The sequence below is a fragment of the Acinonyx jubatus genome, chromosome X, assembly GCF_027475565.1.
Source record: "Acinonyx jubatus isolate Ajub_Pintada_27869175 chromosome X, VMU_Ajub_asm_v1.0, whole genome shotgun sequence".
Classification (NCBI taxonomy): Eukaryota; Metazoa; Chordata; class Mammalia; order Carnivora; family Felidae; genus Acinonyx; species Acinonyx jubatus.
Genome location: NC_069389.1, coordinates 39875066 through 39902533, shown reverse-complemented (window position 1 = coordinate 39902533; position 27468 = coordinate 39875066). Strand labels below are relative to the sequence as shown.

At 49.4% G+C, this 27468-nt stretch overlaps 1 protein-coding gene and 1 pseudogene across 1 annotated transcript in view; one reads left to right on the top strand and one right to left on the bottom strand.

Annotated features, from left to right (window-relative positions):
• Positions 1-22152, bottom strand: part of KRBOX4 (KRAB box domain containing 4) — a 55170-nt gene extending 33018 nt beyond the window's left edge. The window contains exons 1-7 of the mRNA XM_053201637.1: positions 21996-22152; positions 21099-21692; positions 20299-20401; positions 18515-18559; positions 15070-15214; positions 13976-14102; positions 13570-13665 (exon numbers count right to left, since the gene is read on the bottom strand). Of these exons, the coding sequence (XP_053057612.1) occupies positions 13570-13665; positions 13976-14102; positions 15070-15214; positions 18515-18559; positions 20299-20401; positions 21099-21692; positions 21996-22152 (1267 nt within the window). The remainder of the gene's footprint in view (positions 1-13569; positions 13666-13975; positions 14103-15069; positions 15215-18514; positions 18560-20298; positions 20402-21098; positions 21693-21995) is intronic.
• Positions 15610-16447, top strand: LOC106972704 (quinone oxidoreductase-like; annotated as a pseudogene).
• Positions 22153-27468: the final 5316 nt, after the last annotated feature.

The window sequence follows — 27468 nt, the reverse complement described above, 5'->3', positions numbered from 1 at the left end:
ATCTGGACAATTTCTGCCATCGGCTGGGAAAATGGGGAGAAATACCCTATGTCATGGTCTTTTGGGACCTCAGGTCTCGCCCCTACCTATGTTCCTCCTGCCCCTCTGCACGCATGCTCCTTGCCCACCCACAACCCCCGATGACCCCACCTCACCAACTTCCCTGATCTCCGACCCGTTAGAGAATCTAGCCATGCCGCCCACCGGCCCTCGCCCACTGGCCCTCGCCCCCCTCCGTACTCCCTACCTCCAGCTGTCCCGCCTTCACCTCCCATATCATCCCGAACTTGTGCTCAGGCCCCTCCCATCGAACAGGCCCCAGTGGCCATCTTGCCTCTCCTAGAGGTGGCAGAACCTGAAGGCCTGGTTCCCGTTCATGTCCCCTTCTCCCTCCAAGACTTATCCGCCATTGAAAAGCGGCTAAGGTCATTCTCGGCTGACCCCACCCAATACATTAAGGAATTCCAATACCTTGCTCAAGCCTACAGTCTCACGTGGCATGACATCCATGTAATCCTCACCTCTACCCTCACCCCTGAGGAGAGGGAGCGCATCCAGGCCGCAGCCAGAGAACATGCAGACCAAACCCACATGACCGACCCCACTATGCCCGTAGGGGCCGATGCTGTCCCGGCGGCCGGCCCCTATTGGAACCACCAACATACGGGCAACGGTCACCGGCGCCGGGACCAAATGATCCAGTGCCTACTAGCAGAAATGAGGGCAACCTCAAACAAATCAGTCAATTTTAACAAACTTCAAGAAGTAATACAGGACCCCAATGAAAACCCCGCAGCCTTCCTTAGGCGGCTCACAGAGACACTTACCCAGTATACCAGACTGGACCCTACCACCCCCGCCGGGGCCACCGTACTGTCTACCTATTTTATTTCCCAATTAGCCCCTGATATCCAAAAAAACTAAAAAAGGCCGAAGATGGTCCTCAGACCCCCATGGCCGACCTGGTAAAGATGGCCTTTAAAGTTTTTAATGGCGAGAGGAAGCTTAAGAACAACGGCGATAGGCCCATCTCCAACAAAAGGTACAATTACAGACCCAAGCCTTGGTAGCTGCCCTGAGGCCAGCCGCAGTAAAGCCCTCTGGACCACGGCCCCCTCCGGGGCCTTGCTTTAAATGTGGCCAAGAAGGCCATGGGTCTCGTCAGTGTCCCCATCCCAAAAAGCCTACCAGTCCATGCCCATTGTGCCAGCAAATGGGCCACTGGGAATCCGATTGTCCTAACCCAGGGGACGACACACTCGCAACGCCTCCACGTGGCGAGGCTTCACCCGGATTGGACTCTGCCTTCCAACTGCTGGAGATGGAGGATGACGACTGACGAGGCCCAGACACAGTAACTCCGGTGACCCACGCTGAGCCCAGGGTAAAACTCCAGGTGGCGGGTAAGTCCATCTCCTTTCTGTTGGGCACGGGGGCTACCTATTCCGTCCTGCTGAGCTATTCTGGCCCCACCACGCCATCCTCCGTTTCGGTCATGGGCATAAGTGGCACCCCCTCCATTCCCCCACGCACACCGGTACTCACCTGCTGCCTGGATGGCTTCCACTTCTCCCACTCCTTCCTAGTCATCCCCTCCTGCCCCGTCCCCCTGTTGGGCCGAGACATCTTCAATAAATTAGGAGCCTCTATACACCTACCAGCTATCTGCCCCTCTCCCTCCCCCGCTCATCTCCTACTGACTGTTATCACAGACAACACAGACCACAGCTTCAACCCAGACCCAGACCTCCCAGTAGACCCAATCGGATGGGATACATCCACCCCAACAATCGCCACCCACCACCAACCTGTCCTCATTAAACTCAAAAATCCATCACAATTCCCATCTAGACCCCAATACCCAATCTCCCACACCCACCGACTAGGCCTGAAGCCCGTCATCGATCGCCTACTCAAGGAAGGCCTCCTAATCCCATGTCACTCCCCCTGCAACACCCCGATCTTGCCTGTAAAAAAGCCTAATGGCTCATATAGACTAGCACAAGACCTCCGAATAGTCAATGAAGCTGTAATCCCCATCCACCCAGTAGTGCCCAACCCATACACCCTCCTCTCCCAAATTCCCCCATCCACGACCCATTTTACAGTGCTTGATCTCAAAGATGCCTTTTTCACCATTCCCCTACATCCCGAATCCCAATTCCTCTTTGCCTTCATATGGCAAGATCCAGTCACCTCTCTGGCCTGCCAACTCACATGGATGGTACTTCCCCAGGGGTTCCGGGATAGTCCCCATCTCTTTGGGCAGGCCTTGGCCAGGGATCTCCTCAAAGCCCCACTCTCTAGTCACTGTACTCTACTACAATACATAGATGACCTCCTACTATGTGGAACCTCTTTCGACCACACCAAATAAGATACGATCCATATCCTAAACTTCTTGGCTAACCTGGGGTATCGAGTCTCCCCACACAAAGCCCAAATCTGTACTAATACAGTCACGTTCCTGGGAGTCTCACTCACACCTACCACCAAGGCCCTAACCCAAGACCGTCTCCAAGCCCTCCAAACCCTGTCCCCACCTACCAATGCAGATGAAATCCTCTCCTTCCTGGGCTTAGTGGGCTTCTTCCGATACTGGATCCCTCACTTTGCTGTACACGCAGCCCCCCTATACAAAGCAGCCAAGGAAACCCCCCAAGGCCCACTCTCCAGCCCGGGATCGGTCGCAAGGGCCTTCCAACGGCTGGTCACATCTCTAGTCACTCAACCGGTCCTTTCCCTCCCCAATGTTTCAAAGCCTTTCCTCTTACACACAGATGAAAGGGCTGGAATTGCAGCAGGGCTCCTAGCCCAATCATGTGGCCCCAAGTTACAAGCTGTGGCCTACCTCTCTAAACGACTGGACCCTACCATCAGGGGGTGGCAACCCTGCCTTACAGCACTTGCAGCAGCAGCCACCCTAACCAAAGAGGCACTCAAACTCACCCTACACTGCCCCCTAACGGTACTCTCATTGCACCGTCTATCTGATCTCCTTACACATAAGGCCCTGGCACACCTCTCCCCATCACGCATACAATTGTTCCATCTGCTCTTTGTTGAAAATCCTGAAATATCTCTCCAACTCTCCCCCAGACTCAATCCTGCCACCCTACTTCCACAAATCAACACCCTCCAAGCCGCTGCACACATACAGCCCGCTATTTGCTTTTTATATGGCCAAACCAACAGTATATGCTCCCAAACCTCCCCCACCCAATATGGAGGATGCCCCTATAGCTAGTAACATGCACTGGCTCAACTGAAACTGTTTCACAGGGAAAAAGACCGGCTGCTTCTGCTTACAAGGTAGCAACTTTACCCTTACTATCCCTGATCCGTGGGATATCCACTGGCAAATGGGGACAAGGGGCAAACTGTATCAGAACGGCCATCACTCTAACCCCGTCTCCTCTTTAACCATCTATCAAACCTACGAACCCTCAATGGCTCCTTCCCTCTCCAACCTTAAAGATCTTACCCAAACAATCACGGACCAAGAAAACCAGCTCAAAACCCAACTGCAGACACCCCCCACACAACATCCCTTCCCTTCTCATGGCTTACACTAATCAGACAAGGAACAGTCCTGCTTAACCACTCAGGCTTAACTAACCTGTCACACTGCTTTCTTTGCGCATCCCTCCAGCGGGATCCGGTAATAGCCGTCCCATTACCCACCCCCTTTCCCAACGCCACTAACTCCACCAACCACCCCAGAAGTCAAATCTCCCTACAGGTTCCCATCCTCACTGAGACCCCTCAATACAACACATCTCACCCAACATGCTACTCTTCTTATGCCTCCCCAACTTGCCCCTCCCCCTTGCCTATGCCTAGCCACAATCCCCCCTCAGGGGGATTCTATTGGTGCAATGGCACAGCTTATAAACAAATACCCAAAAACACTTCTGTCTGTCTCCCAGTCACCATCATCCCCCAACTCACCCTATACGGACAGGAAGAACTCCAACAACTCCTCGAATTCCGTCTCCAAAAACGAGCGTTTTCCTCCCACTAAATGGTCGGACTATCCCTGGCCACCTCCCTACTGGCCGCCGGGGTTGGGACCAGCTCCCTAATACACTCCATTAGCTCCTCCGGGGATCTGTCAGACAGGCTCCAAATCGCAATAGAAGCCTCAGGAACCTCCCTATCTGCCTCACAAAGGCAGATCAACTCCCTAGCACAGGTCACTCTACAAAACCGACGAGCCCTAGATCTCCTGACAGCAGACAAAGGGGGAACATGCCTGTTCCTGAGGGAAGAATGTTGCTACTACCTCAATGAATCAGGCTTAGTTGAAACCAATATAGAACACCTAAAGGAAATCCAAAAAACTCTATCCGCCCACCCAGGATCCTCAGACCCCCTAACCTCCTGGTGGCAATCACCCCTCCTAACTTGGCTCCTCACCATAGTCACCCCACTAGTTGCTATCTGTATAATACTTATGCTCTTACCTTGTTTTCTCCGTTTCGTACGGAAATGAATTCATGAAGTTTCCCAGGTTGCATTTCACCAGATGGTGGTCCGGCCATTATCCCGCATTCCAACCTCAGACCCCACATACCATGATGTCGCCCTTATACCCGCAGGAAGCAGCCAGATCAGATCCGTCGCCCGTTATCACCAATAAGAGGTTGGAATGTTAGGATGTCCCTGGAACCACAGTGGAGGGGACGGCCATCTCGCCAGCGCAACCCAACGGAAAGCCCCGAGCAGCCCGCCAGAATGAATTGAAGGTCAACCAATCACCGAGCGACAGCACGACCTGGCGCAAAAAAGGCCCACCCGGACCTAAACCTGGAACCACTGCAGCTTAAAAACCCTACCCCACCACACCCAGGCGTGACTTCCCTGACTCCTCTCTCTCTCTGTCCCCAAGCCACGGAACCTCGACCGAGACCTTAATTCCCAATAAAGACTTTTGACTGCTAAAATTTTTTAGCTTCTCTTATCTTTACCCTGACCTATGCCTGACCTTAACAACTTTATCCCAATAAATTTGACAACTTAAGTGAAACAAACTCCTTGAAAGACACAAATTACCAAAGCTCATTCAAAAACAAATAACATGAGGGGGACCTAAGTGGCTCAGTCTATTGAAAGTGCAACTTCGGCTCAGGTCATGATCTTGTGGTTCGTGGGTTCCAGCCCCACGCCAGGCTCTGTGCTGACAGCTCAGAGCCTGGATGGAGCCTGCTTCAGAATCTGTGTCTCCCTCTCTCTCTCTCTCTCTGCCCCTCCCCTGCTCGTGCTCTGTCTCTCTCTCTCTCAAAAACAAACATCAAAAAAAGAAGAAATAATATGAATAAACCAGTAAGTATTTAAAGGAATTGAAATGGTAGCTTAAAACCTTTCCACAAAGAAAACTCCGGGTGCAGTTGACTTCACTGGGGAATTCTACTGGACGTTTAAGAAATAATACCGGCTTCTATACAAATTCTTCGGAAGAGCTGAAGAGGGAGGAAATACTTCCCAACTCACTCTATGACTTCATTATCTTAGTTGTGGTGATGGATTCATGGGTGTGCATGTCAACACTTAGCAGATTGTGCATTACAAAGACATGCAATTTCTTCTCTGTCAATTACACCACAATAAAGGGGTGAAAACAGAGAAATCAGTACTCAGAGACTGTGGTAACTTTCCCAATGCTTACATTAGAAAAGGAAACTATCAAAGCAACGACCTAAGCTTCTACCTTATGAAACTAGAAAAGGAAAGAAATTTAGTTGAAATGAGCAGGGGCACGGAAATAATAGAGATAAAAGCAAGAATGAATAAAATCAAGGTTTCCATTACTGGCCACCGTGGAAGATGTCTACTATAGCCTCTCTCCTGCTGATTCTTGCAACTAAAATTTACTCTGGACAAAATTATGTAAAGCCGAGTACTTGAGGACTCTGAAAAATAAACGAAAGCAGGCGGACTCTGAGGGGAGAGTCAAAAGGTAGAGAAGCAGCTCATATAGTGAGTTTCCTTTTATTTTTTCTAGTGAATTTCCTTTTTGTCCTTCCCTCATTTTTTGCAAGATTCTGTCCCCATGGTATATGAACTTCCCCAGTCCTGTGGCTTGTGTGCAAGGGCAAGAAAAGCCTCACGCCAAGGCTTTAAGAACTGAACTAAACTAAGATTTAAACCACAGCTCAAGCAAGTCTAACATCTGAGTGACAAACGCATGAGACAGACCTGAAGCAGGACGGCAAGGTCTCTGATAACTGCACAAAGACTTACATCACCACTCAAGTCTCAGACCAAGACTTGAAAGGTGCATACGTAGGGAAGATCCAAAGAAGCACACGAAAGTCAGTGAAAACCTAACTGATGAATTAACATCCATAGAAGATGAGACAAAACTGGTGATCCGAATCTAACAGGGTTTATTACATGATAAACAAAGATTAAAAACAACAAAACCATCGCCATTATCTAAGAATCCAAAATTATTCAATATAACAAACAAGCAGCAAAATATGACCAATTCTTCCTAAGGGAAGAGATATTCAACCGATGCCAATCCTGAGATCACTCAGATACTGGAATTATCAAAGACATTTAAACAACTATTGTAACTAAGCTCTATGAGATAAAGGCAAACACACCTGAAATAAATGGCTAAATTTAAAAAATGGATAAATAGAAGTTCTCAAGAGATACAGAAACCGTAAAAAAGAAACTGAAATTTAGAACTAAAAAACACAATTATTTGAAATTAGAACACCAACTCACGGGATGGACTTAGAAGAATGGCAACGACAGAGACAAGAGTCAATGAACTTGGGTGTTAAACTGACAGAGATGATCCAACCTGCCAACCTGCAGAACAGACAATATCCCAAGGCCCAACATTCATGTCACTAGAGTCCTCAAAGGAAGAGAAATTCGTGCAAAAAAAAAGATCTGAATAAAGGTCAAAAAATTTTCCAAATGTGGAGAAAGATGTAACAGATTCAAGAAGCTTAGCACACCAGAAACAAGATGAACTCCAAGAAACACCCAGAAACATTACAATCAAATGGCTGGTAAGCAAAGTTAAAAAAAAAAAAAAAAAAAAAAAGCTTTGGGGCACCTGGGCCTCAGGCGGTTGAGCGTCCGACTTCGGCTCAGGTCATGATCTCACGGTTCGTGGGTTTGAGCCCCGTGTCGGGCTCTGTGCTGACAGCTCAGGGCCTGGAGCCTGCTTCGGATTCTGTGTCTCCCTCTCTCTCTGCTCCTCCCCTGCTTACACTCTGTCTCTCTCTCAAAAATAAATAAATATTTTTAAAAATTTAAAAAAAATCTTGAATAACAAGCACACTGTGTATAAGGAAACAGTGATTCAAATGACTGTAATGTTGTCATCAGAAACAATGGAGGCCAGAAGATAATGGAACATCTTAAAAATACCAAAGATGAAGAACTGTCAACCCAGAATTTTAAATACAGCAAAAATTTCTTTTAGGAATGAAAATGAGGGGTGCGTGGGTGATCCGGTCGGTGAAGCTTCTGACTCTTGGTTTCACCTGAGGTCATGATCTCACGGTTTGTGGGATGGAGACTCACGTCGGGCTGTGTGCTGACAGCACGGAGCCTGCTTAGAATTCACCCCCTCCCTCTCTCGCTGCCTCTCCCCTGCTTGTGCACGTGCGCTCTCTCTCTCTCTCTCTCAAAATAAATAAATAAACTTGAAAAAAGAATGAAGATGAAATTTAAAAACTCACAGAAGGAAAACTAAGAGATATTATCACCAGTAGACTCGTTCTAAGAGAAATGATACAGAATCTTCAGAGTGAAGGGAAATAGTATCAGAGGGAAGCACAGAACTTCAGGAATAAAGAGCAGCAGAAATGGTAAAATATCTGGGTAAATATAACAGATTATTTTTCTCCTTTTGAATTAAGATATGAATGGTAGTTGACAGCAAAAATTATAACACTGGGGGGAGTTAAAACGTATGTAGATATAATACATTTGAAAATTATAACATAGGGGCACCTGGGTGGCTCAGTCAGTTGAGTGTCCGACTTCAGCTCAGGTCATGATCTTACGGTTCGTGGGTTCAAGCCCCGCTTCGGGCTCTGTGCTGACAGCTCAGAGCCTGAAGCCTGCTTCACATTCTGTGTCTCCCTCTCTCTGCCCCTCCCCCGCTTGCAGTCTGCCTCTCTTTCTCTCTCAAAAATAAAGAAACATTAAAAAAAAATTTTAAATAAAAAAATAAACCAAGAAGATAGTGACAAAGACTAAATGTTTAAAATAGAATGTTTAAATTGCAATTGCACTTCCTACGCAAGACCTGTGCATTCAAAACTACAATATTGCTGAGATGGATGTTAAAAGACCCAAATAAGTTGAGAGATACATCATGTTCATGAATTGTAAGAGTCAATGTTGTTAAGTATTTCAATGATCCACAGACTCAAGGCAGTCCCAGACAAAATCCCCGCAGGCTATTATGTGGAAACTGGTAAGTTGATTCTAAAATGTATATGAAAATATCAAGGACCCAGAAGAGCCAAAACATTATGAAAAGGAAGAACAAAGTTGGAAGATTCATACTACCTGATGTGAACACTTAATATCAGGCTACAGGAATTAAGACAATGTAGTATAGGCATATAGGCCAACGCATATGTGTTCAATATGTGTTCTCAATAAGGGGGACAAAGTAAATCGATGGAGAAAATATAGTCTTTTCAAAAATGCTGCTGGAACTGAATATGCATATGAAAAGAAAAGAACATTGATCCTTACCTCACACCAGATAAAAAGAATGCTTATCTCATTATGCCCATTGGCCTAAATGTAAGAGCTAAAATTATAAATCTTCCAAAGGAGGAATCATATGAGAAAAATCTGTGCTACCATGGGTTAGACAGAGAATTGTGTGATGGGGCACAAAGGGCATGAACCATAAAAGAACCTAAATGTAAGAGCTAAAATTATAAATCGTCCAAAGGAAATCATATGAGAAAAATCAATGCTACCGTGGGTTAGACAGAGAATTGTGTAATGGGGCACAAAGGGCATGAACCATAAAAGAACCATAAACTGGACTTTATCAAAATTAAGAATGTCTTCTTTTGAAAGACACTAGTAAGATAAAAACAAGCCACAGCCTGGGAGTAAATACACAGAGAACACATAGCTGATAAAGGACTTGCATCTAGAAAACGTAAAGAGCTCTTACCATTTAATAGCAACAAAAATGGCAGAACATTACCACAGACGGTTCGCCCAAGACGTCCGGATGGCAAGTAAACACATGAAAAGACACTAACCACTAGTTATTGGAGAAATGCAGATTCAAATCACAGTAAGGTGCTCCCTACACATCTACTAAAAAGAAAAACTAACAACACTCAGAATACCAAGTAATGACGAGGATACAAAACACCCAGAATTCTTATGTTGGGGGTGGTCAACGAAAATGGTACGGCCATGCTGAGAAGCAGTGGGGTAATATCTTGTGAAGTTAAATATACATTTACCACATGACCAAGCAATACCACTCCAGGTATTTATCCAAGAATATGAAAACGTGCCCATGCAAACACCTGGATGTGTATGCTCATACCAACTTCTCTCATAATGACCAAAAATTCCAGAAGAATCCAATGTGCATAAACTGCTTAATGAATAAGCAAATATAACATCATTCACCTTCAAAAAGGAACAAGATGCTGATACATGTCAAACACGGATGAAGCTAAGAAGCATTAAGTGAAAGAAGCAAGACCCGTAAGGCAGGCCACTATAAGATGCATTTATAGGACATTCTAGAAAGAATAAAACTAGCAGACTAGAAATGAGAAGAATCCATTTCCAAATCCCAGATTTGGGAGTGAGGAAGACCTTTAATTATATAGAGGCACAACGATATGCTTTAGGGGAATGAAAAGGTCCAGTATCTTGGTTCCATGACTAAATCTCTGTCAAATCTCCAGGACTGTACGCGTAAGAAAGGTAGCTTACGGCATATAAATTATACCTCCATAAATATCACTTAAGAACAGTCATCTCAGCATAAATATATAATGAAAATACATGAAACATATACATGGGGATTATGATAAATGTCATCACATACAATCAAATACCATACGGTGCTACTTATGAATTTTTTTTATTAAAGTACCTGCTAAGCATTATGGACAAACACTACTAACAAATCATGAATTCTAGTTAATGATATACCTGCAGAAGTATTCAGGGGTGAAGCATCCAGATCTCAGAAACTTAGCAGGAAACACATCACAAAAAGCATTCAACACAAACATAGTTAATGACATGCCTGGGAAAGTATTCAGGGGTGAAATGTACTGGTCTCTGAAAGTTACCAGGAAACACATCACAAAAAGAAAGGGGGCTGATAGGGGCACCTGGGTGGCTCAGTCAGTTAAGCGACCCACTTCAGCTCAGGCCATGATCTCCCAGTCCGTGAGGTGGAGCCCCGCATCAGGCTCTGTGCTGACAGCTCACAGCCTGGAGCCTGCTTCGGATTCTGCGTCTCCCTCTCTCTCTGCCCCTCCCCTGCTCACGCTCTGTCTCTCTCTGTCTCAACAATAAATAAAAACATTAAAAAGAAAGAAAGGGGGCTGATGGGAGGACAGAGGAATTAGGACACATAAAGATATGAGAAAAAGCAAACAGAGCAAAATGTTCGCTGTAGAACCTAGGTGGAATTCTATGGGTATTCAAACTATGATTCTTTCACTTGTTCAGTGTGTGCATTTTCATGATAAGATGTCAGGAAGAAAGCTAGAAAAGAACAGCAAAAGAAACCTAAAGTAAATAAAGGTAGAAGGAGAAGGAAAAAGAAAACAAAAGACAGGGAAAATGAAAGGCAAAGACTTTTCTGGGAAAAGCTCAACCACCATCAATGAAGTTCAGACTTCACGCCACTACCTGGGACTGGACAACCCTGATGACCACCGTGAGGCCACTCTGCAGACTAACGGTTCCTAGAAGATTGCTATATCTTGGCACAAGCAGAGAAGTTACGGGACCTGCCAGAAATTTCCTCCAAGGCCCAGGGAATGTGCAGTCCCGGAGCAGCCTGAGGTCTGGGGGAATGAGGGAAGAGGGGCAAAATGCCCAGCAGTGAGTCCACACGCCCTGCCTTCTGTCCCAACGGATCCCAGGCTCCTGGGGGAGGCCTGGCCGTGTGTCCCCGTGCCCCTGGACCCCTCTCCGGGGATGGTTAAACTGCGCATCTTAACTAGACACGGAGTCAGATCTACCTGGAGTGTCGCTCAAAACGCACAGAACCGAGCCCACCCCAGGCTTTCTGAAAACATTTCCACTGGGAGGGACCACCTCGTGGGGTACCCTGAGGGGTCCACAGGCCACTAGGTGACACACGTCTGGTTAACCAGGACTGTAATAAAAACTATTTTCCATGCACAACAGTGACAACAGTGATGACATTTACCGAGGGCTTCCCCAGGGCCAGGCTTACGTTCACCCGCTCCTTCAATTCAGACCGTCCTGGAAGTTCTAGCATCAGCCGCCTCCACACACAGGCAGAGAGACTCTGGGGCCAGCGTGCGGAGGGAGGGACGGCCAGTGAGCGAAGAAGCCAGAATCTGAACCCCGCCTGTGAGCTCCAAAGCCTAGGTTCTTGACTACTGGGCTGTGGATGAGCCCCGAACCCCCTTCCTCTGCCCTCGTCCCAAACGAAACGATCTGCCGAACATGCCCCCAGCCTCACAGCTGGACAGATAAGATGTAGGCGCTCTCCCAGGGGTCTGTGCTCTTGGCAGAGAATGAGCCACCCCCACAGAGCAAGGTTTGAAGAAGTTACCTGCTGGAGTGCAAACACAGCAGCTGAGACTACCACCTCCCCTTCCGCATGGAACCCGCACAGCAGGTCTGAACCCAGCTTCGTATAGAGCTGGGACCCGCAGGCCGAGGTGTAACGAGCTCCATCCTGAGTGTTCCGAGGGGAGGGGGTGGGGGTGGGGGGCAAAATAGAAACTGCCAGAAATGCAGGTGTGGAGGTATGCCCGGGCCCAGGAGGTGCCACCAGCAGAATTACAGACACGAACCCGAGAAGAGGCAGCCCTTGGAGGTGAGGGGGGGGAACGCGCTGGAGGACCCCGTGTCCCGCACTGCGCCGCACCTACACTGCATGAGCGGACGGTTACCCTAACATAATACAGTTCCGAACCCGAGGGAGCGGGGACCCCAAGAGGGGGCCGCGCCTCTGAGTGTGGGCCTCCTCCTTCCAGGGCACCGCTGCGCAGACAACTAGACATTTCGATTCCCGGAAACGCGGCAGGTGGGAAAAAGCACGCCGCCAGCACAGCAGGAATGCTCACGGATCTCCGCAAGGCCGCGGACATAGTGTAGACTGAGCGAGAAAGCGGAAGGTGCACCCCCAAACGGCCGTGGGAGGAGGGAAGGGGTGCAGGCCCCGAGAGAGACGGCGCACAGCCCGGCCGGCGCGGGCCACGGGGAAGGCTTCAAGGGACACGAGGGCGCGGCCGGGCCCACGTCCAGCGCAGCCGGGGCTCTGCCGCCGGTGTCTGAACAGCCGCTGCAGAGTGGATTCACATCTGTGACCCTGAGGTGGACCCCAGCGCGTGACCTTCTGCTTAGGGCCCCGGCTGCTGGTCCACGGAGCACGCGGGGCAGTCCCGGAATCCACGCCCACGCCCTGCGGTCGGGCCCACGGACTGGCCGCCGTGTGTGGGCAACAAACGGAGGAAGATCTGCATCTGAAGAGTGTGGGGGTCCCACAAGGGGCCCAGAGCAAAACCAACCAAACCAGCCCCCCACCGGACAAGGGCAAGGGCAGCTGTGCCCAGGCCTGAGGCGGCGCTCACTGGAGCGAGCCGCCTGGGGAAATGTCCTCTCAGGTTGACCTGTTTTCAGTGAATACAGAGACGGCACAAAAGACAGGGGAGTGGGAGGGAAGCATTGATGCCAGCAGGATCCTGACAACAGGCAGGGTCGAGTCAGGTCTGGAAGGGACTGAGGAGCTGAGACGAGAGGACACGGTCGTGGGAAGGTTGACACCGTCCGCACAACCTGAGCATAGACAAAGCCATGGTGGCTGCCCGGCCTGGCCTGGCCTAGCTGAAGGTCACTAGCAAAGCTTTTGGTCCACACCAGCTGCAAGGAACCAGGCAGATCGTTTCCCTGGGGCTGAAGAAGACTACAGGTGTCAATGGAAGGGCCCGCAGGGTGTAAATAAAGAGGAACCCTCATGCCTGCACCCACGTCTTCTGAGGAAAATGCAAACGCCCAAGAGAGAGAAAATGCCCTGTGAGCTTCCGGAAAGCAGGGGGAGCACACAGGGGGAAGGCTCGGTACTTCCCCAGCCACCGAGGATACTAGGAGCTAGAGAGGGGACCTGAACAAACGGGGTGCACTGCCTGAACCCCAGCAAGAACAAGGGGGCTGCGGGAGGGCGGTCGGTAGGGGCACCGCGTGGATGTGACAGCAGCTCGCTTCATTGAACCCAAGTTGTGTCCCCGAGTCTAGGGGCGTGGAGAAGAGCTCCCAGGCGGGCCCCCCACGCCAGGCTCTCACTGACCTACCAGGTCCCCTGGCCTGACTAGCCCGGCACCTGCTCACCCGGAGGGTTCCGCGTCGGGGTCTCTCCCTCTGCCGTCCTGGCCTCTTCTCCTTGTCCCAATCTGATGACCACATCAGGTTTGGGAACTAGCTGTCCTGAGGAGGGGAAATGAGACAGACTTTGTTATTAACACCACATGGGTTCCAGAACGGACACCAAACCCTGCCGACCAAAGGTGGTCCGGCCTGGGTGCCCGCCCAGGAGGACAGCTATGCCCCTCAGTGCACCACACCACAGAGCAGGCGATGGCACAGCGTCCCGTGTGGGGTGCAAACAGGGTTACGACTTCCCAACAGTGAGCCTTAGGCCCGAACTCGTCCGGGGCTCCAGACGCCCCTGAGCAGGTACCAGCCAGGTGACACGTGTATGTGTGTGTTCCAGTCACACTGTGGCACGGTCCCTCACCCACGGAAACCAGGTGGCTGTAGTTCTCCAGCATGACATCCCTGTACAGGTTCTTCTGAGCCGAGTCCAGACATCGCCACTCCTCCAGGGTGAAGTCCACAAACACGTCCCGGAAGGTCAAGGACTCCTGCAATGGCATATTCCTCATTAGCCCAGAGGGCTCAGCTGGGGGACAGACGGGACAGTGTGTCCCATCCTAGGTCTTTCTCTCGTGGTAGAGGTTCAGTATCGCCACCATCCCGGGACAGCCCTGACCGATGAGGACAGTAACGCGCACAGAGTGTAAAGTCACTTGTGCAGGGTCACACAGCTAGGACACGGGGATGAAAAGACATGCCTTCTGCTTTCCAAACCCACGTGTTAGGAGTTTTTGTAATTAGAAAGAGAGAGAAAGTGTACATGGGAGCAAGCGGGGTCAGGAGCAGGGGGGAGAGAGAAATAGAATCCCAAGCGGACTCTACACCCAGTGTGGGGCCAACACGCGGCTCGATCTCACGACCCTGAGATCGTGACCACAGCTGAAACCTAGAGAGCCACACTCAACCAACTGAGCCACCCCAGCGCCCCATCCACATCCATGTTTTTATCTTATTCTTTTTTTAACGTTTTTATTTAGTTTTGAAAACAGAGAGCACGAGTGGTGGAGGGGCAGAGAGGGAGGGAGACACAGAATCTGAAGCAGGTTCCAGGCTCTGAGCTGTCAGCACAGAGCCCGACACGGGGCTCGAACCCATGAGCCGTGAGGGCACGACCTGAGCCAAAGTCAGATGCTTAACGGACTGCGCCACCCACATGCCCCGACATCCACATTTTTCAACATGACACGGCATTGCTCGTCTACACAAATGTTCTTTGCTGCTCCCTACGCTATTTGAGACAGTCCAGTATACAGTGTTTATGTAACTAAAGTTACTTTAACCTTTATAAAGAAACAGATGAGCCATTAAAACATCTTACCCTGGAAATGCATATTCCAACTTGTTTACCAAACAGAGACGAGCAGGTAAGTCCCGAGGATGTAAAGATTAATAAAGACAAAAACACACTTTCTGAACAGAGGGAGCTGAGCCTGCCAGAGGAAGAACGACACTTACACACTCACGTATGAAGGGGAGGGCGGGCAGCAGGGTGGGCTCCTGTCCTCTGAGGGCAACGGTGGGGGGAGCAGAGGGAACAGAGAACAGAAAGAAGTCAGGTCTGCGTGGGGCTGGCGGAGAAGGCTTTGCAGGGGATGCTGAGCTAGAACAGTTCCAAACACAGCTACTCAGGACTATGAAGCAACAGGAAACATATTCTGGTCTCTCCTCTAGGTGCCCAGTGTGGAGTTCCTAAAACCCTTGTAAATCCCCAAGTGAGAAGAACAGAGGGAGCATCTCTGGTTCCTGTTTTTTTTTTAATTGATGAGTTTTGTTCTATGCCAATTATACCTTGAGAAAATCCCAGCGGCACGGGGGTTGGGAGCTTCCTGGTGGGTGAACATCCACATTCCAGAAGAACGATGCTTGCCAGATCCACAGATCCATATTCGGTGACTCGCGAGTCTCATTTATCTTCTGTAGTATCGTTATCACATTTTTTAAATTTTTTAAATGTTTTTTTTTAATGTTTATTTTGGAGAGAGAGAGAGAGAGAGAGAGAGAGAGAGAGAGACAGAGCACAAGCGGGGAAGGGCAGACAGGGAGGGAGACACCGAATCCGAAGCAGGCTCCAGGCTCTGAGCTGTGCACACAGAGCCCGATGCGGGGCTCGAACCCGTGAACTGTGAGATCATGACCTGAGTCGAAGTCGGACACTCAACCGACTGAGCCACCCAGGCACCCCAGTATCGTTATCACATTTAAGGTTAAGTGGCTTCGGTCCCCTTTTTTGTGGAATCTGAGTGACCCCTGGCAGAATTCGCTTCCCCTCTCTAGAACCGGGTCACCATGGCAACTGGACTCAAATTGATGAGAGCAATTGGAGTTGTTGAATTTGGTGGACCAGAAGTGCTGAAACTCCAGTCGGGATGTGGCAGTACCAACTCCAAAAGACCATCAGGTTGTAATCAAGGTCCATGCATGTGGTGTAAACCCAGTGGAAACATAGATTCATTCTGCTACTCACAGGATAAAACCACTCTTACCCTATACTCCTAGTTCAGACGTGTCTGGGGTAACAGAAGCTGTTGGACATAATGTATCTACTTTCAAGAAAGGTGACAGAGTTTTCACTCCCAGCACCATCTCTGGGGGCTATGCTGAGTATGCTCTTACGGCAGACCACACTGTGTACCCACCACCAGAAAAACTGGACTTTAAACAAGGAGCTGCCATCGGTATCCCATATTTTACTGCTTATTGAGCTCTGCTCCACAGTGCCCATGTGAAAGCTGGAGGAAGTCTTCGGGTTCATGGGGCTAGTGGAGGAGTTGGATTGGCCGTATGCCAGACTGCCAGAGCTTATGGTTTAAAGGTTCTGGGCACAGCCGGCTGAAACCTGTAATAGGTTCTCAGTATTCATTGGAGAAGGTGGCCCAGGCTCATGAAAATATCATCCACGGCAGTGGGGCTACTGGGAAGATGATTCTTCTCTTAGAATGATTCAGTCTTTCATGTATTTCCTGTGCGATTAGAAGTTTCCTGCCCCAGTTTTACTTATACTACTTTTGCTCCAAGTAGCATTCATTTGATTTAGTGAGTTTCTTATATTGAAAAACAAGATTTATCTTTAGAGATCTGGGCATTGGAGTACAATTTACTTTACAGTTCACAATATGTTTCATGCCTCCCACCGACCTCTAATCAAGGAGTCATCATAGTAGGAAACAGAATGTTAGTAGCCATTTGGCATTGGGTACATTACAGAAATTCCTGGTACTTGATCATTAATTCCCTACCTTGGACTAAAGCAAGCTGATTCAAAATAAGACTGCGTGATTTCCGAGCCTACCTGTCCTTGTAAAGGATCTTCAGTTATCTGTTTAGCCCAGAACTATATTGGACTCTGAAGGTTTTCTAGACTAAACAAGACCCCTTTTCCAAACTAATCTCATCGGCAAGGTAAACGATGTCCACAGAACTTTGTTTTTTAAAAAATAGTTTCCCAGTATTTCCCCAAATATTAGAACATTCACTATGTTAATGGTTGATTACTAATTATCCATATATTCTGTGAAGATAGCAGCCTTATCTTTGTTACAGTGTGACAGTAGGTCTGTAGTCTCTCCAGATAGATATTTCTTGATGATTTGATTTTCAAAGTAGATTTAGAATTATCTGTGTGATGGGAGTTGTATATTTTTCTTTAAATGACTAAACAAATTTGACATATTAAGAGTGGGCGGCTTTTGTTTTCATAGCATGGTAACTTGCAGTAAATTCTGTAGGAAAATAAAAACTGTTGATCTATTTCATCTTTATATATATATATATATATATATACACGTACTTAATACACATATATACTTTATATATAATACTTGCCTTACATCACATCTCTTTTACATAGTTCCTAAGGATTAATTCCTAACAGTGTTCTGTGTTGAAGTCTTTATCTAAACTAAATAAATGCCATCAACGTTAGGAGCAAGGAAAAAAAAAGGTTAAGTGGCTTCAAAACATGAATTGGATCCCTTTTCTTCTTGCAACAGCCTGGAAAAGCTGAACACAGAAATTATATGGTCTTTAACATTTCATGAAAGTAGTAACTAGTCCAGGATCTGGGACTGCCAGTTTAACGTGTGAGTACCTTTGACCCACAAACCCAACTTCCGGGTGAATTCCCCATCAACACCTGCGCTAATGAGCACACACATACAGAGTCAGCCGAGAGGCACAGTATAGAACAGGAAAAGAGGGGTAAAAACCCGAATATCCACAGAGAAACAGTTCAAACGATGCGTCCGTCCCCCTGCCCAGGAGCTGAAATCATCTGTACGAGTGGATGAGGACCACCACCTGGGATACAAGCAGGTGCGGAGAGCAAGACGGGAGTGAGGCAGGGTGGTGTTCGTGCAACCTCACACCCAACACCGCACGTGTTCCTGCTTTCAGTGGACGAAACGCACGTAGACGTGTCTACCCCTCGCTATCACCCAACTGTTACCAGCGGGCATCTCTGAGGAGAAACGGGACACCAGGGGGAGAAATAGGGATGTTTCAGCTACCCTCTAATGCACGGTAAAACGCCAAGCATGGATTTCCTTTCAACGTTTTGAACATAACGAAAAAGCCAACAGTGAAGTGGCCATGGAACCGGGGAAAAAGGAGACTCTGTGCTTCAACAAGTATCTCTGAGAAGGAAAAGAAAAAAGCGGGGGGGGGGGGGGTGCATGTCCCAGAGAAAGACGGAGATGAGAGCGCTCCTTTCTTGCTCTCTTGTTTTTTAATTTTTTGGGTTGTGGCCAGGGGAAGGATCGGAGAACCCCGAGGTGGATGATAGCGTGGACAGAAAAGAGCCGCAGCGGAGGAGAGTAACGCCAATTGTCAAGGGTACAATACGGGTGCCCCAAAGCTGCCTCAAGGTCACTGGACACAAAGTAGGGGGAAATTAGGAACTCACCTGGAACATGGCCATCCTGTTCTGCTCGAGACAAAGGGCAGAGATCTAGGAAGACAGAATTGGGGCATCCAGATCAGTGCATTCAGCCAGGAGAGCATCCCCACCAGCCTGATAATAATCACCCTTGCACCCTGGGGAGGATGGTGTGCAACCATGCCCGGGAGCCCCAGGCCATTCCCGTGGGCTTTGCAGGTGACCTGTGTTTGTGGGCCTCCAAAATACATTGGAATATTATTTCATTTCTTAACCTATTTAAGAGCAGGTTACAAAAAAGGAAGTGCAACGCAATCTCACTCCTTCGGCAATAAGTACGTCCTGAGGAACAGCGGTGATTAAAATGTTGATACTGGTTTTCACTGATGATTGCGGTCCTCTTGTTTTGTTTACTTGCATTTAAAAAAATTTTTTTTTAGTATTTCTTTTTTGGAGTGAGAGACAGAGCACGAGCAGGGGAGGAGTAGAGAGAGAGGGAGACACAGAATCCGAGCTGTCAGCAGGGAGCCCGACGCAGGGCTCGAACCTACACACCGTGAGATCATGACCTGAGCCAAAGCCGGATGCTTAACCAACTGAGCCACCCTCACATCCCTTGTTAACCTGCATTTTTGACTGTGACTATTATTACTAATAAAATGGAAATGAACAGTGATTACGCTGAGCCCCGAAAGTGACAGACCCTTAGCAGAGTCTGGAGGACAGGGATACCTGGCTGCGGTTTGCAGGAAGGAGACAAACTAGGGTTGAAGAAGGGGCAGAGAGGCAACCGGGGGCAGGGGGGCAGGGAGGCAGGTGAGGAGCCCAGCACCGGTCGTTCCACAAGGAGCTGGAAACCACCGCCCCTGCCGCCCTGTGCACCCTGCCCTCCACTGGCCGCCCCCACCCAGTTCCTGGCCTGTCACTTTCTCCTTTCCCATGATGCCCATTCAACTGCCTGCTCTTCCCGCCTTGGCGGTTTTCTAAAGAAAGTGTCAGCAAGGAGCTTTTGCACAGAGTAGCTGCTGTCACTGCAGCAACCCCTGCGGCGGCCTCGGGACAAGAGGGCTCGGCCCCGTGCAGGTGAACGACTCGGGCTCTCAGGTCCAGGGACAGTGGCACCAAAATGAGGCAGCAGAAACAGCTGACAACATACCTCTGGACCGCTTGCAAATGTTCCCAAGTGAAAAACAAAACCATACGAGAGCATTCTGTACTTGAGTCAGACTGGAGGGAGAGTCCGCATTTCTGCTAGTGGCAGGTGGGAGGTTCTCACTCTGGGGCTCACTCAAATCCAGAAACACCCAATGGCAAAAGCTGTGTGCACAGAAGTGTCAGGAGAGAGTCCTGTGCAGCTGGCAGTGATCCCTGTCAGCCTGATCCGACCCTCACAGGCACCACAGCAGGCCGCCCTCCTCACGGCAGCATTACTCCACCTGTCTGTGCATTTTGTCTCTCTCCCCCAATGGGGTCCAACTTCCCAGTCACACAGTGGGCATGGTCTTTCTCCGCTGGAGGGACAAAGGCCACTCCAAGTCCAGCTCTTCTTCTACCTGCTGTCCTCTAAGCCTCCACCCACGACGCTGGGGTCAGTCTGTCCTGAGAGCCTCCTCCCTCGGCCCTGGGCTCTGGGTCTGTCCTATGAGCCTCCTCCCTCTGTCCTAGGCTCTGGGCTGAGGCTCCTCCTCCTAGGACTCTGATAAGAGCTCTCTTGTTCCTAACGACGCAGGACCAAACGATCCAGAGACAAACGCATCTCCGTTGGGACCATGGCCACAGCACCGCATCTGTCCCTGAGCCAGGGAACTCACCTTCTGAGGCCTCGACTGGCTCTTCTGTAGACTAGGAAGCCCAGGGGCGGCTGAGCCGGAGCCCGCAGGAGGTGAGCAGTGGTCTCACTGATGCGCCCTGACCCTGGAAACAACGACCGCACAGGAGATGCAGTGAGCAACCTCTCTGAGGCAGTGAAAGTGAGGAAAACCCAGATGGAATACTTTATGGAAGCAGCCACAAGGCCTCGTTTCAGTGTTAAGAGTAAACGCTTAGTAGCAGCCTGACTGTCGCCAGACAAGGAGCTAAGCACTGCGTCATCCCATAAGGGTCCTGGCTGTGGACTCGAACTGATTGCCCGCTCTGTCGCTTTGATTCATTCAGTGAAAAAGTTGAGTGCCTACTGTGGGCCTGTCCAACGTGTTGCAGGTACATCAGTGAACAAAGTTATCAGAGTTCCCCGACCCTGCGGAGCTGTGTTCTAGCAGGGAAGGCACACAGCAAGCACAAAGTTGATACATTTCGGGAACGCTCCTTAGAAACGCATAGGTGCTAGAAGGATCTCCCGGGGTTTTCTAGCTGTGTGACTCTGGACAGGCTACGAGCCTTTCTGTTCTTGCTTTCTCGCGATATAATGAAGACAATCGTAGTACCTACTCACAGCCCTCGGGAGGATGACCATGCACCCAAGGGCGCCTCGCACGGACTAGACACTCAGCAAACGGCCGCTGAACCTGACCCAACGACTCAATGACAGTATCACTGGCTGTCGCCCCCGGCCCGTCGCCCACACTCAGCCCAGGGCCCCGAGGTCGCAGGGGCGCGAACCCATCACCCCCACCTGCCCTCCGGCCCGTGCCTGCTCCGCCTCCCGGTACTTGGCTACCAGAACCCGCCAGCCAGGTCGGAGGACAACAAGCTGCGCGACCTCGCGCCGCCCTCGGGTCAGCGGAGCACTTCCGCTCCCGGCGCCCCGCAGCCCGAGGTCGGAGCGCGGCGCACGCGCAGGAGCTGCTTCGGGGGCCTCCACGGCCAATGGCCAAGATGGCGCGAGTCGCGGCCAGTGATACCGACGGGGTTCGTCTGGGGCATGATGTAGGGACCGGAGCGGGCGACCGTTTTCCGGACGAGTCGCACGAGAGGCCGGGGGGCGGCGAGGGGCCGGCGGACGGTCGCAGAGGCCCCGGTCCCGCCGCCTCCGAGGCCGAGGCGCCGTCTCCCTCGCCGTCTGCCGCGCACCCTCCATCCCCCGAAGCCGCGCTCTCCGCTGCCTTCAGCTTCTCGGGATGAGAAAGGGTAGTGGGGCCTGCTGCCGTTCTCAGCGACACATGGGCGCCGCCATCTTGGGGGCGGGGCCTGTCCCTGGGAACCGGGCCTGCCCCAGGGGTCAGAGAGCAGAGGGCGGGCTCCGTCGGGGGAGTGGCCCGGAAGAGCGCTTGGGAGCGGGCGGGGAGGGCGGGTGATGCGCTCAGTGGGAGAAACCCCGATGCCCGGGTCTCCTGAAATAAATCGTGTTACTCCCGTGTCTGCGACCCAGGGCGTCCAGGGAGAGTCTGGTGTTTGCTTTTTGATAACACCGCGTAAAGTAGCCGAGCGTGTTGTTCTCTGTGCCGGCCGGTGTGCCAGCCGGTGGCAGCATGGCCTGCTAAAAAGGCCTGTAAGTGCCTTGAGGAAAGTTTTCTGGTTCTCTTCAGGGTCTGGGGAAAGAGCCCCAAGCGTGTGCTGCCCCTGGAGCTGCCTGCCACGAAGCAGAACTCTTTGGTCCGGGCACCGCAAGGTCCCAGCTCAGATCCACCCGATTGCTTCTGTGCCCGAGCCAGCAGGTGCCAGGCACTGTTGCGAGAAGCACGTGACAAAACCGTCGTGGAGCCGTCATAGGCGTATGGGATCTCCATTGGAGCATACTGCTCTGTCCCTGTCTTTCCCTTTCCCCTCCGAGGTAACTGACATTCCTGGGTGGTTTGGATGCATCAGAGCCCAAACTTCCACCGCAGAGTTCTGGGAAGTGAGTGTCCCAAGCCTTGTGTAGGAGTCCCAGGAGAGAAGCCTGTTTGCCCTCAGGGGAGTGGGCATTGCCACCAGTGTCAGTTCTTTGCGCATTTGTAAGCGATGGCCAGTCCTCGAGAGACCATCGTATTTGCTTCTAGAGGAGAGGCGACCTGCTAACCTTTTCAGACATCGGTATCAGGAGACCAGAAAATTAATATGATCGTGTCCCAAGGACAGTAGAGAAACCCCCAGCTGCAGAAGGACCTCGTCTTTGGCCCTGGTCAGACTGTCCCCATAACCTGATAACACAGGAGCAAGGAGTCTCACCGAGAAACAAGACTTCTTGTTTTGCATGGGTCCTGGCGGAGGACACACATTTGTGACTCATGCGGTGCCAGCACTTTTAGTGTGACTTTGTCATTTTGGAACCGAGCAACGTGCCAAGTTTTTCTTCCAGTCTATCCCGAGCCCGGGCTGTTGGGATATATCAGTCCATAGGGGAGGTTTGTCCTTAGTACTCTCTGGTCCCTTGAGTCATAGCTGGAGGTCCCCTGCCTGAATGGCTGTTGTGATTGATGTAGGGTACATCTTAGAACCCCAAACCTAGGACTTAGCCCACAGCAGGCACCTGGTACATGGTGGTGGTTTACATTGTTTTCTCATACACACTAGGCAACGTGCTGGTGCCATTACTGTACCTTCCCGTGGTGTGGACTTCCCCTTTGCCACCTTCTTGCACAATTGTGTCTGTCCCCGGTTCCACCCTTACCCAGGGTCAACTCTCCTATCCGACTGACAACAGCGTTTTTTTCAGTTCGGCAATTAGGCCTCTAATCAAGTGACAAATCATCGGTAAAGTGTAAACCTGGGAGGCCTGGATGGCTCAAGCCACATATACTCTGAGGAGAATCATGTTTCAGGAGGACTGGTCCTTGTCCGGCTCCTGGGAGGCCGCCACTAAGCCCCTGTCATATTCTGCCCGATCAGAGTGTTTTTGGATTCCGGGCATCGCCGTCCTAGTTTGGCCAGATCGTTTCTACAAAGATTGTGACTTGCGGTGAACATCTGTGTTTGTATGTGTGAGGCCCTGGGCCACGCTGTGTTCGTTTGACGCCTGGGGGCTGTCGACTGAGTAGCTGAAGTCAGTCACTTGGTTGCCGCATGCCTGCATGACCTCCAGTAGAGTCCCTGCACCCCAAGGCTTGGCTGAGCTCCCCTGGCCGGCAGCACTTAGCAGGTTTTGTGACGCACCATTCCTGGGAGAATTAAGCATTGACCCGCGTGACTCCTTTGGGAGAAAACAACTGATCTGTCACCACGGGTTTCTACTGGACGTCCCCCGTGTGCCTTTTTCCCCTTGCCGGTTGTCCTGTGCGCGCTCTCACTGTAACAGGTCATCACCGCGTATAAAGCAGTTCAGAAGGACTCGCAGGACTCTGAAAAATAGAACAGCTTTCCTGAGTCCCAGGGAATCTTCGAGCCTGACGAGGGTCTCGGAGACCCGCCTCACGCTGTTGCTACAGGTGCTCAGATCGGTACACGCTCTACCGTGTGATTCAAGCATCCCAGTAGGTGGACCTACTGAACCCAGTTGGACTGTGCCCTTGGCAATCCCCAGGTTGCAGACCTGATCCGGAACATCCTGAGGGCACTCGGAGGAGTGAGGGCTGGCCGGAGGGCCTGCCCGGAGCAGGAGCTGAGCGGGCTTGCTCTCTTGAAGTTTCTAATTATACTTTTGTGGTTATCCTAGAGATGATGACATCTACTCCTGATTTATTAGTCTCTTGTAGATTAATCCTTTTACTGCTTCCTCCAGAATTGAATACTGTAAAATATTTGCTTTGACCCATCTCCCCTTTTGTCCTGTTGTTGACCTGCATTTTAGGTCCACATCTATTTTAATACCTCTCAAAGCAATGTAATCGTTTAAGACGGTGTTCCTATAAATTTACCCACATACTTTGTCTTTCTAGTACTCTCCACTCCTTTTTGCACTTCTGTTTTTTAAGGATCCAGATTTTCTAACTTTCACAAATACCTTCAGGGGGCGCCTGGGTGGTTCAGTCAGTTAAGCATCTGACTCTTGGTGTCAGCTCAGGTCAGGATCTCGCGGTTCGTGAGTTCGAGCCCCACGTTGAGCTCTGTGCTGACCGCAGGGAGCCTGCTTGGGATTCTTTCTCTCTCTGTCTCTCTCTCTCTCTCTCTCTCTCTCTCAAAATAAATAAACTTTAAAAAAAAATCTTGAGGATTTGTTTTAGTGTAGGAATGCTGGCAATTGATTTTATCATTTTTGGTTTTTCTGGAACCAAATTTATTTCATCGTCATTCAAAAAGGATGTTTTCTCTGGCAGTAAAATTCCAGGTAAAGAGTGATTTTATTTTGTCACTTTAAAAACATCACTTCTTGGGGCGCCTGGGTGGCTCCATCGGTTGAGCATCTGACTTCGGCTCAGGTCATGATCTCATGGTTGTGAGTTTGAACCCTGTGTCGGGCTCTGGGCTGACGGCTCAGAGCCTGGAGCCTGCTTCCGATTCTGTGTCTCATGCTCTCTCTGCCCCTCCCCCACTTGTGCTCTCTCAAAAATAAATAAATGTAAAAAAAAAATTTAAAACACCACTTTGTGTTTGGTTTTCACTGTATTTGTCGAAAAGTCAGCTGCCAGTTTTTATTGTTTCTCCTTTGAAGGTGATGTGCCTTTTCTTTCTGTGGCTGCAATTAGATTTTCCTTTTTTCTCTTTTGTTTTTCAGCTGTTTGATTATGATTTGCCTAGTTACGATTTCCTTTGTATCCATTCTGCTTTACATTAGGAGAGTTTTTTGTAATGTTCATTCATTTTTGAGAGAGACAGAGCACCAGCAGGGGAGGGGCAGAGAGAGAGAGGGAGACACAGAATCGGAAGCAGGCTCCAGGCTCCGAGCTGTCAGCACAGAGCCCGATGCGGGGCTCGAACCCACGAACTGTGAGATCGTGACCCGAGCCGAAGTCAAGCTCTCAACCAACTGAGCCACCCAGGTGCCCCAGGAGAGCTCTTTGAATCAACGGTGTGATATCTTCTGTGAATTTGGACATCTCTTCCAATTTGTATCCTTTCCAATTAAACATGTATCAGATCTTTCCACCGTGCCCCATGTCTCTTGCATTCTTTCCATTCTTTTTCATTCTTTTTTTCAGTGCTTTAGCCTGGATATTCTCTACTAACTCTCTTCCCATTCACTAAGCTTCTATTATGCTGCGTCTAATGTCTATTAGTGCTTACTTTAAGCTCTGTTTTCAGTTCTAAAATTTCCATTTGATTCCTTGTAATCGACATAATTTTGTCACCTGATTTCTTTTAAGTTTGTGTCTCATAACTCACATATTTGATTTGCCGATGGGTTTATTTATATAGTCTGTTACATCTTGGTTTCCTTCATCTGACTCATGGCAGCCTGTGATTTTTTTTTTTTTGAACACCAGAAATTGTATATGAAAAGTTTTCAAAGATTTCTCTGAAAAATGTAATCCTCCAGATATAATTTACTTGTTTTTTTTCTGGCAGCCCTGTATAACAGAAGCAGATAACCCCCATCCCATCAAGGAATCAGATGATTTGAGGCTCTGTTTTATCTCCATATCTGGTTTGCCCTTCCTAGGACAAAGCCATTTGGGATTTTTACCTGAAACCCTGATGGACCTTGATCTCTAACTTTTGTCTCTCTAATCACTATGAGGTTTCTAAAAGCTCTGCTTAACTTTTTAGCCTCTTACTTGCTGCTTTCTGCTTGACTTCATGGCATCTTGTCTCGCGTGGTTTAGAAACTGAACCACGCCCACGGTTTGGAGCTCTATTTTCTGCGGTTCCTTTTCTCATTGTATCTTGACATTCGAGTTCCTGGCTACCTTAGTAGCTAGCAGTAAATCCATTTTCCTGCCCTACTTCATGAGACTTCTCAAAGCTCTGAATTACCATTTTCTGCTCTTCAGCTTGGCTCCATACAGGTTAAGAATTGACAGACATCTGGGGCGCATGGGTGGCTCAGTCGGTTAAGCGTCTGGCTTCGGCTTAGGTCACGATCTCACAGTCCATGAGTTCGAGCCCCGCGTCGGGCTCTGTGCTGATGGGCTCTGTGCTGACGGCTTGGAGCCTGGAGCCTGCTTCGGATTCTGTGTCTCCCTCTCTCTCTGACCCTCCCCCGTTCATGCTCTGTCTCTCTCTGTCTCAAAAATAAATAAACATTAAAAAAAACTTTTTTTAAAAAGATTGACAGACGTCTGTTTCAGACTGCGTCTCCCTTGCTCTGCCCCTCCCCCGCTAACACTGTGTTTTTCTCAAAAATAAACATTGAAAAGAAAAAAAGGGGGCGCCTGGGCGGCTCAGTTGGTTAAGCGTCCGGCTTTGGCTCAGGTCATGATCTCGCTATTCCTGAGTTTGAGCCCCGCGTCGGGCTCTGTGCTGACAGCTCGGAGCCTGGAGCCTGCTTCCGATTCTCTCTCCCTCTCTCTGTGCCCCTCCCCTGCTCATGCTCTGTCTCTGTCTCTCTCTCCCTCTGAAGAATAAATTTTAAAAAACATTAAAAAATGCCTTTACCTAGTGAGATGTGATTTTTTTTTTTATTCTATCAGCGTAACATATTGTATTCATTGATTTACAAATACTGCATTTCCAGAATAAACCCAGGTTAGTAATAACCTATTATCTTTTAATATATTTATGGATTTAATTTACTAGCATTTCATTTAGAATATATTGAAAAACACTGAATTTCATTTTCCTTTCTTGTCAGTTCTTGGATCAAAGTAATGCTGATCTCATAGAAGAAGATGGAAAGGGTTCCCTCCCTCTTTTCTCCGGAAGACTTCCTTTCCTTTGGAAGAGTTTGTGTAATGTTAGTGTTAGTTCTCCCTTAGCTCCCTGATAAAATTCATCAAGCAAGCCATATGAACCTTGAGTTTTCCTTATGGAAGAGTTTTAAGAGTTTTTTTTAATGTGTGTTGATTTTTGAGAGAGAGAGATGGGGGAGGGGCAGAGGGAGAGGGAGACACAGAATCCGAAGCAGGCTCCAGGCTCCGAGCGGTCAGCCCAGAGCCCGACGCGGGGCTCGAACCCACAAGCCTCGAGATCGTGACCTAAGCTGAAGTCCGATGCTTAACTGACTGAGCCACCCAGGCGCCTTGAGACACACATCATTTTGGAGGACAGAGGTTAAAAATACAAGGATGAGAAAAGATCCTTTCTCATGA